General features: G+C 34.8%; 1 protein-coding gene across 5 annotated transcripts in view; it reads left to right on the forward strand.

Annotated features, from left to right (window-relative positions):
* Window positions 1–13,596, forward strand: part of CDH12 (cadherin 12) — a 678,773-nt gene that overhangs the window by 590,108 nt on the left and 75,069 nt on the right. For all 5 annotated transcript variants that reach the window (XM_082837421.1, XM_082837422.1, XM_082837420.1 and 2 more), the window contains one exon: window positions 8,057–8,224. In XM_082837421.1, coding sequence (XP_082693547.1) covers window positions 8,057–8,224 — 168 coding nt within the window. The remainder of the gene's footprint in view (window positions 1–8,056; window positions 8,225–13,596) is intronic.

The raw sequence follows: 13,596 nt of genomic DNA on the forward strand, positions 1-13,596 counted from the left end.
TATTGTAAACTTGAGTTTATTATAAACTTGACTGATCTCATGACTTAATTTACATTTAAAATTCTTTTAAAGTATTTGAATTTTTCCCTAAACGATTTCAAAATCTAGTCTGAGTTGGATAACTAGATATTGCTATTTGGTGTATCATGTGGTGATGATATGTTGATTTTTCTAAATAATCTGAGCTCCACCTGAGAAAGCATTATATTGATAATACTATTTTATCGCAACATTTTAAAAAATCTATAAGCTTTAAATGGCTCTGTCATGGTAAAATATATATTTTGCTATTTTAACCATTTTAAGTGTACTATTCAGGGACATTACGTACATTCACATTGTGTAACCATCACCACCGTCCATCTCCAGAACTTTTTCATCAGTGCCTTTTTGTTTATGTGCACTGTCAAAAGTGCATATTTATAAGTCTTTATGTTATGTATTTACAAGTGCATTTTTAGGATTCATATGAAAACAATTGAATGAGAATGGGATTTCATGCATGAGTTACTTTCTTTTTTTCTTTTATCCACTATCCTGATACTTCACGCTCTATGATTCTGTCCTAGCTTCTGTTTGGGAAATCTGATGAAGTGCTGAGAGAACTGACACTTTCTCAAGATTTTTAGTTCGATTATCACCTTTTGATTAGAGATGATTATCTTCAAGCTTACTTCCCAAATAGAACATCACCCCCCCCCCGACTGATATTTATTCTTTTCAGTCTTTAAAAAAGAATGTGTTAGTGTTTTAAAGCCCCATAGTGAAATTAAAGCATGGGTCAGACTTTATATTTTGGGCTAATTCTTTATATAAACTACTATGTACATATTTACAATGTTTTATGGCCTGAGCATGCCTTTGACTTTAATTCAGAGAAAAGTCTTACAGGATTTAGAGTCAGTGCTGGTGAGATAAAGACAGAAACTCTTTTTTTCTTCAAGAGTGAAATAGGAAATAAACAATTATTAAGATTAAACAACACATGCCATTATCACTTTTGTAATATTTTACATATATGCAGTAAAATTACATGACTAAAAATGTACTGCAGACAATGGTTCCCTTGTATTCTGCCTTGTCACACTTCACGAGAACTCTGTGTGAACTCCAGTTGCCTTATTTTAGAAACCACGGAATGCACACAACTGCAGATGGAACTCAGACTATTTGGTCTTGAAAGGAAAATACTCCAGGCGGATGTGATACATGCCTTTCGGAAGTTGTAGAGCTCTCATGTAGAAGAGGAGCTAGCTGTATTCTCTGCTGCTCCAGAGGGCTATCAATGGCATGAATTACAGGAAGAAAGAATTTTGGTTTCATTAGGAAAAAAAGATGTTGATGATTGTCCATAAATAAGAGGGGCAGGTACCTCATGAGATTGTGAGCTTCATATTACTGGAAGATTTAAAGCAGGTAATGAGCGATAAGCCAGCGGTGCTGGATTTGGGTATGGATTTCCTGGATTTGGGTAAATTGATGCACATTTATTTATAACCAATGACCTGGCAGGTTCTGTGCTGCCAGGATACTGAGATGCATCAAGCCGATCCTCAACTAGATCCCCATCTACTCGGGGGAGGACATCAGGTCCTCAGAAGATTACATTTGGGTTTTCTAGGATACCACTCTATGATATGTAGTGTGACTACTGGGCACTAGATATAGACTCACGAGAGCGGGGAAACTCCTGAGAAAAGAACTTTTGGGGAAGTGACTTCTAAATCTTAAAGAATAGTTAAGGCATGTTATGGTGCAAAGTCGGACCATACTGTCTTTAAATTTTCTTCCTACCTAAGATAACCTGATAACTCTTCTTGTCCTCAAAATACATTATTGGCAACAGTTTTCAAAAAATTATACACCTTATCTGTGTAGTCATGAACACCATATTTTTAATAAAGCTTAAGAATGTACTAGCTTTTAAAAAAAATCTATTACAGAAGCAGTAGGAAACTAATTCAGTATAGAATTTTAGTTGGAATGACCAATACAGTCCTATGAAGATGACTTTGATGACAGATATGAAGGAAGTAGAGCAGCTGTTTATGGTTACGTCTTGGAAAGAACATTTCCAGCAGAGGGAAGAGAGGGTACAAAGCTCTAGTGAACAAAGGAGGGAGTTGTAAGAGATAAGATCAGAGAGTTAAGATCAGGGAGTGGGAAGATGGAGATTATGTGAGGTCTGTAATCTGAGCGACCTGGACAATCTCTAAGGATTTCTGATTGGAGGGGCTCTGTGACTGCTTCATGCTCAGACCTAACCACTGTGACTGCTCTTTAGAGAACAGACTAGTGGTCTAGGTCTCCTCTGGACTCTAATCCTCAGTGAATGGAGAATGCAGCCATTCATCCATTGTTCATTCTACCTTTCTGTATCTATCTTTTCCTATCTGTATCTATCTATCTATCCATCCATCCATCCACCTAATCTATCTGAATAGTCTCAAATTAATAATTAGCATTTTTCAGGCTTTATTGAGATATAATTGGCATATAGTGCTGTGTAAGTAAGTGGGGTACAACGTGTTGATTTGACACTCTTATATATTGCAAAATGATCACCATCATAGTGTTAGCCACACCTCCATCAGGTCACATAATTACCATTTCCTTTCCATGCTAAGAACTTTTAAGAACTACTCTCTTAGCAACTTTCCAGTATATAATACAGTAATATTAACTGTAATCACCATGATATACATTCTATCCTTATAACCTATCCACCTTATAACTGTAAGTTTGTGCCTTTTGACCAGAATCTCCCCATTTCCCCCACCCCACAGCCCCTGGTAGCCACCAACCTACTCTGTTTCTATAAGTTCAGCTGTTTTAGAGTCTACATATAAATGATATCATAGACTTTTTGTCTTTCTCTGTCTGACTTATTTCATTTAACATAATGTCCTCAAGTTTCGTCTATGTTGTTGCAAATGGCAGGATTTTTTTTTTCATTCTTATGTTTGAATTAGTGAATTATATTCCATTATATCACACCTTCTTTATCCAATCATCTGTTGATGGACATTTCTGTTGTTTTCATATCTTGGCTACTGTGAATAATGCTGCAATGAACATGGAGCACAGGTATCTCTTCAAGATCTTGTTTTCACTTTCTCTTGATACATACTCAGACGTGGAATTGCTCGATCATATGGTAGCTCTATTTTTTACTTTTTTTTAAGGAACCTCCATACTGTTTTCCATAGTGGCTGTACCAATTGACATCCCTAGTAACAGTGCACCGGGGTTCTCTTTGCTCCACATCCTTGCCAACACTTTTTATCTCTTGCTCTTGACTTATCGATAACAGCCATACTAAGAATCATGAGGTGATAAGTATCTCATTGTAATTTTGATGTATGTACATTTCCCTGACTATTATTGATATCAAGCACCTTTTCATGTAACCACTGGCCATTTGTATGACTTCTCTGGAAAAATTTCTATTCGGTTTCTCTGCCCATTTTTAAGTAAGATTTATTTTGTTTGTCATTGAGTTGCATGAGTTCTTTATGGTATGGATATTAACTCCTTATCAGATATCTGATCTGCAAATAGTTTATCCCATTCCATAGGTTACCTTTTCATTTTTGTCTATTATTCCTTTTGCTATGCAGAAGCTTTTTAGTTTGATGTAGTCTTACTTGCTGATTTTCAAGATGCCTTCCCAGAGAGTTTAATTATCTTTGAAAACCACTATCTCACTTCTCTCCCACTCTGTGATCTTATTTTATATCATCCCTCCCAACAGTGGTATGTTACAGCCACATCAACCTCCAAGTTCTATTTTTTTTTTTTTTTTTTTTTTTTTTGCGGTACGCGGGCCTCTCACTGCTGTGGCCTCTCCTGTTGCGGAGCACAGGCTCCGGACGCGCAGGCTCAGCGGCCATGGCTCACGGGCCCAGCCGCTCCGCGGCATGTGGGATCCTCCCGGACCGGGGCACGAACCCGTGTCCCCTGCATCGGCAGGCGGACTCTCAACCACTGTGCCACCAGGGAAGCCCCAAGTTCTATTCTTGTATGTTTTGAAGAAGTAGTGCTCTCCTCCTTTTAGTCCCTGGGATACTCCTCCCTGGGTTCTTTCTAAGTCAGCCTCTTCCACTTCTCTGGGATTGCAGTCTTTCCTCAGAGGGGACATTTCTGATACTACCTTCAAGAGGACTTTCTTTCATTTTCCTCATAACACCAATCACCATCTGAAATTAGCTTAATCATTTAAAAGCTTCTTTATGACCTCCTCACCACTTTACAGGAACACATACCCATTAAATATACATTCCATGAGGGAACCTTATACAGAGACTCTATCAATTATTTTCCCAGATGACAACAGATGATACCCAGTTGGGCAATTTGAGATTAGTTTAATAAAAGGACTCTTTATTAAAATGCAAGCAGATTGTAGGGAAACCATAAGGGATAAGGCCGAATCTGGAGAAGAAATAAGAAGTGGATGCAATTACCACACTGGGGTTGAAGGAATGAGGGTGTTCTAGAGTCACAGGCAGAGACCATGGCAGGAGAGAGTGTGGAATGGAAAGTGGGGGATCCATGGAAAGAAAACCCCAAACTCATTCTCCTTCTATCATCTAATCTCTTGTCAATTGGCCCAGGGCAACCAGAAACCAGAGAGCAGAGAGAGGTCTAGAAAAGTATATATAGTGGAATTGGAGGGGCAGATGGAAGCCATTATACCCTTAAAACTAGGAACAGTGCCTGAATAAAACATATATTTTAGTACAAGTGTTGACTGAATCTACTATCCCATGTTTCAATACTGCAGTTCAGCACTCAATTCAAGAAAAAACTCAGATAAAAGCAAATCCTTGATTATCACATGTAATATTTCATGATTTTTCATATGTAGTATTGCATTATTTTCATCTCAAAAAGTTTTCATCAGCATATCTAACCCATTTTTACAAAATAAGCTGAGATCCACCAAAACTAAGGGACTTGCCTATAACACCAAGGTGATTGCAAAGGGAGAATATATCCCCTGGCAGATTTGTATCCTTTGGTACTATAAGGTTTTATAACCTTAATTTAAGGTTATAACTCTCTCAACCATATATTTCCATTCATATTGGCAGAAATAAAATCTATTTTTCTCATTCTTAATTTGCTCTAATTATCTTGCATATGTTCGAAAGTTCGTCAGGTACAAGACCATACCAGTATTCAATGTAAACTTGCTTATCTACTCTTTTTTTTTTCTGAAAAATAGGGTTTATTTCATAATTATTTCAAATTAATTAAAGTTTGTGGTATCACTACGGTGGAGTACCTGTGGAGTATTTATACTGTTTTATAAAATGCATGTTTTTTCTTTTTAATCTTAAACTATTATCATACAAGTTTGTTGCTGTACCTTTATATACAAATACTGAAAAATAGAGATGGATACTTGAACCTAAATCTAAGATCTGAAGTGACAGAATGTACCATTTCCTTCGGCTGGTTGCATTTTGCTATGGAAGCACTTTAGTCCAGTCGTTTTCAAGTTTCCTCCTTGCTCAAGACCAGGCAATCCATTTTCATTTGTTTGGTTTTAAATGTTAGGAAGTATAGAAACAACCAGTGGCCATAAGAAGAGTAACTTTTTGAATAGGAGATTCCCCGCGCGCCCCCACCCCTGGTTTTTTCAATAGGCCACAGTATTTAAGGATTCTCTACTCACAATGAATTTTGTTGTCTGCCTGATTCCCCAGATTCAACTCTAAAAAAAAAAAAAAAAGAAAAAATTCTAGAAATGCCGTATGTTATTTCTCTGGGACAGTGGCTCCTAATGAAAATGGTGGTGGGAAGGGGAAGCACATCATGGTTATCAGAGGAGATTTCCTTTGAAATTACATACACAACCCTTTCCTCTCTAAATTCTAACATACAGTCTCCCAAAAGCAGCATTAAACTAAAAGGATGGCTGGATGCAGCGGCTAGATCACCTATCAGACACAAAATGGAGGAGTGCAGGGCAGTTAGGGGTATTCATAACAATTACATCAAATCATCAGAAAACAACTCTAGTCTTAAATAAGTCTGATAATGTTTATTTGCTCTCTTTTTCATAGAATCAATGTTTTACATATGCATACATATATCATAAAATTTATATATCAAACATATTTGTAAATTTTATTGAAAATTTTCATACCAGAAATTGAGTAGAGTAAGAAATATACATATATACTTACTGGAAATGAACTGAGTAAAGATAAATCTGTTCAACAACAGGAAAATACGTTATGAGTATGAATTCAACCCAGGCATTTATCTAGAAAATACAAATATTATAAGGCAGGCAGAAATCATGTAGCTTAAGGCATGTAGGACCAGGCCACTGAGATACAGAGATGAAGAATCTTAGTTAAGACACTTGGAAATGAAACATCAGAAATCCAAGCTGAAGAAAGGACAAACAGATTGAAGTAAAAGGGTGTCAGTAGCAGTGTATGAGTAAAACTGCAGGAGCAAAAAATGGAACTTGCTTGGCAATTTCCTGCCAAGGGCCAAAAGAAATTTCAGATTGTAGTTAAGTCTGAATTAGCAAAAGAACAGCATTAGGTAAGTATAGATAAAGTAAGGATGTATATTCAGTTTGTGCTTAGGATTCTATATTTTGTGTTGACAATTGATATTAAATTTGTTATTCATATATGCCTTATTATTTAAGAAATAATATCAAAGACACGTGGGTTTAAGACAAATTTTCTGCAATTTCTCCCTAAAATCATTAGGTATAGATTGGAATTTGTTATAAAATTTATCCACAATTTACCTGCAATAAATCCAGAAGGTTTTAGTTGTTACACTATGAATAAATATAAATATGAATACAGACATAAATATAAATTAGTTCTGCACCCAAACACAAGAACAGGAAATGAGTAGGCTATGTAAATATGCATATATATCATGATTCATGATTATAAATTATTTATAGGGACTTCCCTGGAGGTCCAGTGGTTAAGACTTCGCCTTCCAATGCAAGGGGTGTGGGTTCAATCCCTGGTTGGGGAGCTAAGATACCACATGCCTCGTGGCCAAAACACCAAAAGATAAAACAGAAGCAATATTGTAACAAATTCAATAAAGACTTTAAAAGTGGTCCACATCAAGGGCTTCCCTGGTAGCGCAGTGGCTGAGAGTTCGCCTGCCGATGCAGGGGACACGGGTTCGTGCCCCGGTCTGGAGCGGCTGGGCTCGTGAGCCATGGCTGCTGAGCCTGCGTGTCCGGAGCCTGTGCTCCGCAACGGGAGAGGCCACAACAGTGAGAGGCCTGCGTACCGCAATAAAAAGTCCACATCAAAAATAAATGAGTAAATAAATAATTTATAGATTCCTTCCTTCAATTCGCCAGTCATTCCACTAGTCAGATGGTCAACCATTCTTACTGAGTTTTTTCTAAATGACAAGCACTCCATTAGAGGTTGTAGTATAGTAACTTGGTGACAAGAGAGACAAAATCCCTGCAATGGCAAAGCTTAATAAGATCTAAGTACAAAAAACCTGTGGCTAATATAAGTAAGAGGAATCCTGAAAGACAAACTAAAATACACAAACGAGATATTCAAGTGTTCAAAGAAGCAAAGTAATATATATGTATCCCCAAAACTAGATAAGAATGAAGAAGAAGATGTTATTCTTTAGAAATCTCACCTTCAGTGTAATCACTTAATTTTTTTACTATATATCTAAAATATATATTGTCTAACAATTTAATTCTTTTTTAAAGGTAGGAGCATTCTGTATAAATTATGTCTAACTTGGTTGACTTAGTGAATGACGACCACCTTTTAGAGCCAATACATTGTTCCTTAACCATATTCCACAATGCTGCACAGCATTTCACTCTATGGCTATTACCACAATATATTTAATTATATCCTAACCATTGGATGTTTTGGGTGTTTCACTTTTTAATACACAGAATTTTTGTTAGCATGTTTTTTTGCTAATGAATCTAGATAGAATCATTTTCTTGTTGTGGACTATTTTATTTTGGAAAACTCACCGTTTGTGATATTTATCTTTTATTTTTTCCCCCCTTAAGGTGTTATTAGAACAGCTTTGCCAAACATGGACAGGGAAGTCAAAGAACAATACCAAGTCCTCATCCAAGCCAAGGATATGGGCGGACAACTGGGAGGGTTAGCTGGAACGACAATAGTCAACATCACCCTAACAGATGTCAATGACAATCCACCTCGATTCCCAAAAAGTATGTTTTTCCTGTTAAGTCGAAATCAGTGCAGCTTTTTAAAAAATGTCTTACATTTCATTGAATTTTACAGGAATTGTAATAATTTTCCAGACACTTTTTGTCTTTAGGAAGCAGAAGCTAAAAATTAAATGTCCTCAGAATTACATTTTTCCATTAGAATCATGCATAGTGTGATTTTAATAGAAAAAAATATAAATGAGTCAATAATTGTACGAATCATGTTATCAATTCTTATAAAAGTAAAATATTCACAATAGGTTGGGATCTTGTCTAATTTCTTACTAGTTGAAAAAGTAATATAAATATGAAAAGTACAATGTAATTTAAGATTTATGACATATATGCCACTGTACTATTTGTTATATCATATAATTAGCATAAAATTTTCTGCCTTCACTTTATCAATTTTATGTATTGAATCATTTCTATATACTTCCCTGGAGATATCAGATGACATTGCAGTGATGCTATTTCTCTACTTTAGTTGTATTTTATTTTAGTTTTGCAGTAGGTGAAAATTGCTACACTTTCTATGATAATAGAATAATTCACACCTATATCTTCTCTGTAACTCTATATTTCTTATTGAAAATGAATACTTCTCACTTGTGTTACATCCAGTTTTCTTTTGCAGTATTATATTTAACACCAATAAGTGCCTGTTCGACTTCTGGTACATTTTCAAGGATTATAGTTCAGTGTTCCTAGGATTTAGAATACAGAAACTGTTTCTTCCATTGCTTATATAAGTAATTTGATAAAGTCACTAGACACTCATTTGCATGAACAGTTTTAAAAAGCAAAACAAGGCAAATCATTTTCTTCTTCTAACTCCAGGAGAGTTTGAGTTTATCTACTAAAGTATATAGCAATGAGAATATTTAACTAAATGGATATTTTATTCCTTTAGCTGTGTGGTTTTACATAATTTACTACTTTGTCATTTTTGTCTTAAAATGATCAACCTATATTTTCTTATGGAAATACACTTACTTAGTGATCAGAAAGTCAGTGCACCGAACGAATGTTATCAAAGTGGCAATTAGAAATCATTATACTTTAGCAACTGGGATGTATATGACAAATGGCTAGTAAATATAGGTTATGACTAATAACACGGAGTCCTAGAGCAACACTTTCCTTGCTTTCTATTCAGGGAAACCGAAAAAATATAAATAAATATTTCAAAGGAGAAAGAAATAATGCATTTGATTCTCTAGAATATGGCATTAAAAAAGAACATGTTCTCACCTCAAAAAGACTGATTTTTAACAATTTTACTGCTTATTTGTGGCAATCTGTAATAGCTAATGGAGGAGACTAGTTTGAAAGATTGTTCTACTTTTACATAAAAGGTGACATTGTACATTTGAATTCTGTTTTGGATTTGTGCATAAAAAGTGTGTTCAGTTTAGAGTATAAGAAATAGCAGAGATCTTCCTAGGTAGTGTCAGTATTCTTATTGACAAGGATGATAGTGAGGTTTTTCAGATGAAGAGTGTAAAACTCAACCAGTGGAAGGAAATAACTTCTGGGTATGGATGAAGGGTGATTTGCAAAAGTTTGAACAGCCATCCAGACAAATAGGCTGGAGTGCAACAAAGAAATGAAAATATCTTAATGGGAGAGAAACTAGAGTATGGTTAGGGAACCAAGATGGCATGCTCAGTTCCCAGGGAGACAGGAAGATCAATTCCAGATCTTATGTAGTGAAAAGAATCTGTGCAAAGCAGCAGGCTTCTTTGGAATTTATTCGAAGTTGAATCTGTAGATCTAAGCGTAACTAGATGAGACCCACTAGGAAAGATTATGGGGTTAAGGGCATTTGAACTTTTAGAGCATTTTCATGCTGTGTCAGGAACTTTATCACTTTCGTATTTCCTTTCCTCAGAAACACTCTGAGATCTTTATTTTCCACATTTTACTGTTAAGAAAACTGAGACTTAGATTAAGTTGCCCAAGATCATCAACACTGGCAAAGGCTTTATTTTGATACTAAAGTTCAAATTTCTTCTAGTTTAACATACGAAAATGAAAAGATAGTCTTTTCTTTTACCTGCCACTCTGAAACCATATTTTTTAGACACGTCTGCAAAAATGTCACATGACATAGGCTGAATTGTCATCATAAACAGAAATGAGAGGGTAGAAGGAATATACCAAATAGATCACTGTGATCTAATTATTTTCTTCTTGTGTTACATGCATATTCGAACTATAGCCTGAAAGTATAATAGGTGAGAGATATTTTTGAATCATGAGAAGGAAGAGTTTTCACATTTTTCATGAATAAAAAATTAATCCCCTTGAAATCTTACATGCCTTTGTGTCAAGCCCTTTTTACTGTACTGTTATTTTGATTTATATCCTTCAGAGGAAAAAGACAGAATACATTTATAAACAGAAAAGCCACCTCTTTAGAAACCAGTGCTCTTTCTGCAGGAATATTTCTCACATGGATCAATTAAACTGAAAATATGACATGAAATGACAAACTAAAATAATAGCTTTTGAATGTAAAAGTCAAGAAAACAAATATTTCATACATAATATAACTTAACAAGAGAATTTCCCACAGCTAGCTAGATTTGTTCATGTCTGTTAAGCAATTATGCTGAGAAGAAAATCTTCCTTCAATTGAACTTCATGGAGTTACATCTTTTTCATTGCTTAAAAATGCACAAGAGAATTTCTTAAAATTTACTAATCATAATTCATTTTGGCTTTGTGTGTGTACATATGCATGTGTGACATTGTTAAGCACCCATTTCCATCCATTTCCTTCTATAAATCTGTTAGAAATGAAAATAAAATTAAATGTCATGGCCATTTGTAGGATGCAAGTGTAAATAGTTTGCTGTTTTACTGTTGCCCAATAGATGGTTCCTGAGGCATCAGAATTTCCTGCCAATTTCATTTGATGATGGTGACAATGATATTTACTAATAAGTTACCATGTGTCATGCATTATGCAAAATGATTTGCATATATATTCCCATTTAGCTTTACAATGACTGTATAGTATTTTCTCAATTTTAGAAATAAAAGAACAAGGGTATATTATTAATAAAAGTTAAGTAACTTGTCCAAGATCACACAGCTCCTAGGTAGGAGAACCCAAGACCTAATCTTATGAAGGGACTTCAGAACTTTATCACTTTCCCTCTTAAAAGGCAATTTGCCTTTAATGTCTGTGTTTTGCCCCAAAAGTCCTACAGACAGAACTGTTCACAAACAAAGGAGGGAATACTGTTTCAGAAATAGAAATAATACCAGGCATGTTAAAAGAGCTCTACCTGTAGTCATATAAAAACAAAATATTTTCTTTGTAAAATCTTTTACATATACTCATATAGCTTCCATCTATGATAATCGAGGACATCCGTAGAGGATTTCCATCTGTCAAAATAAGCTACAGCAAAATGCTTATGGTTTCCATTACTTGAATTTTAAATAACAAGACCATATAACAAGCTGATCTAAATTATACATTATGAGATCAAATCGATTAAGTTTTGTGGTTAATTCACATTAGGCAAAATAATTCTCTCACTTGTCTCTTCTGTGTAATAGTTTTGTAATGAATAAGAAAACAACTTAGGTGAAATAAAGCCCTCATAGTTTACATAAAAAGGGATAATTTGTAGGAAACATAAAGAAGTGTTTGCTTCTTTTTCCTTTCTTTTTCAATATAATAAGCATTTAAGAGAACTGTTTGTATGGTAAATGGATTCAAATGCAGAAAATAAGACATTAATATTTATTTTATGACAAATTCTTAGTCATAAATAAAACAGTATTTTAAAGTAAGTCTGTTTTTTAGGAATTCCCTGGCACTCCAGTGGTTAGGACTTTGAGCTTTCACTGCTGTGGCCCAGGTTCAATCCCTGGTTGGGGAACTAAGAAGATCCAGCAAACCAACCGCAGAGTGAGGCCTAAATAAAAAAACTAATAAATAAATAAACAAAATAAAGTAAATCTGTTTTCATCAAATGCCCACCAAACATGTTTATATTGACTGTTTCTAGTTTCACGACAATTGATTCAGTTATAAGTCAATAAAATATTATTTGTACAATAGTTATTTTCTAAAACATATAATTGTATCCAATATTATATCTAGAACCATGAACCCAATTATATCCAGATGGGGCACAAAGTCTGTTTCTCTTTGTTTACCATTTACCATCTTTATACCTGGAAAACTATAAGCTTTGATACTGAAATTTACTTAGTAAAACCATGTAATAAGTCATTCCGAATACAGAATTAAAGAGTAATTGAATTTTGACAGCTACTCAGATCCAGCCTTAGAAAATGTACCATCACGTTCTGCCAGGTGTCCAAAGTTTGACTGTCATGGGGATAACTGAGATTGACTACTAAAGATATAAGTTCATGTGTTAAGTTTATTTTTAGATATAATATTTGTACATTTTTATATTTTTATATTTATTTATATATATATAATTTGAGAATTCAAAACTTTATATAGATTTATATATTTATTTAAATAATATCATAGGAGAAAATTTTTCCTGGATTTTTAGTGCCCAAGATATGTCTGAATATGTAAATTTGTGTATGCTGAGAATCACTTTGGTTCTTTTCACAATCTCTTTCTGTGACTGTTAGGGAGTGAATTATGTACAAATCTCTCCTTCCAACTTATCTGGAGACTCTGGCCAAGGGCCTGCTTCCTACCTGCAGATCAAGTACAAATAACTGTTAACACCCTCAGCATGTTTCTAAATGATGCCTCTGAGGCAAAGGTGGAATTTCTGTTCTTATCACTGCCTCCAATATGCTATTTTAGGTGAAAGAATGAGAAAGAGAAGATGGTGGCAATTACTCTGAAAGAATACCAAAAGAGGCATGACTAAAATAATGGGTCTTATGTGAGCTCCACTACTATTAAAATGAGAATGACTACCTCAGCTTCACTCAAATATTTGAGATTGGAAGGGTGGCGTGGACCAACTGGTCTGCAAAGTTAACTGTATAGATCAAATGTAAGTGAAGGCTTTCCTTAATTGGAACTGGGTGTCGGTTTTAAATAGTAATAAAAAATTAATATATGAAGGTGTTAATGATATAAATTCATATTTGCTTATGTTTCTCAAACTTAGTACTGGTGCCAATTTAGCATCAACTTTAATACACAGTTTAATTCCCATAATTTAACCTAGTCTGTGGCTTTTAGGTCAGTGCCTCCCAAAGATATAAATATGACAAAAAATTAGATAAGTTGATCTTTGATATTGTATGTATGTATGCTATATGACAATTAGATATGCTCCTCATTTGGGAGGAAATGTTTAAAAATCATTAAAAGTCGGGCTTCCCTGGTGGCGTAGTGGTTGAGAGTC

The sequence above is a fragment of the Leucopleurus acutus genome, assembly GCF_964270905.1.
Source record: "Leucopleurus acutus genome assembly, chromosome: 3".
In the NCBI taxonomy this organism is placed as follows: Eukaryota; Metazoa; Chordata; class Mammalia; order Artiodactyla; family Delphinidae; genus Leucopleurus; species Leucopleurus acutus.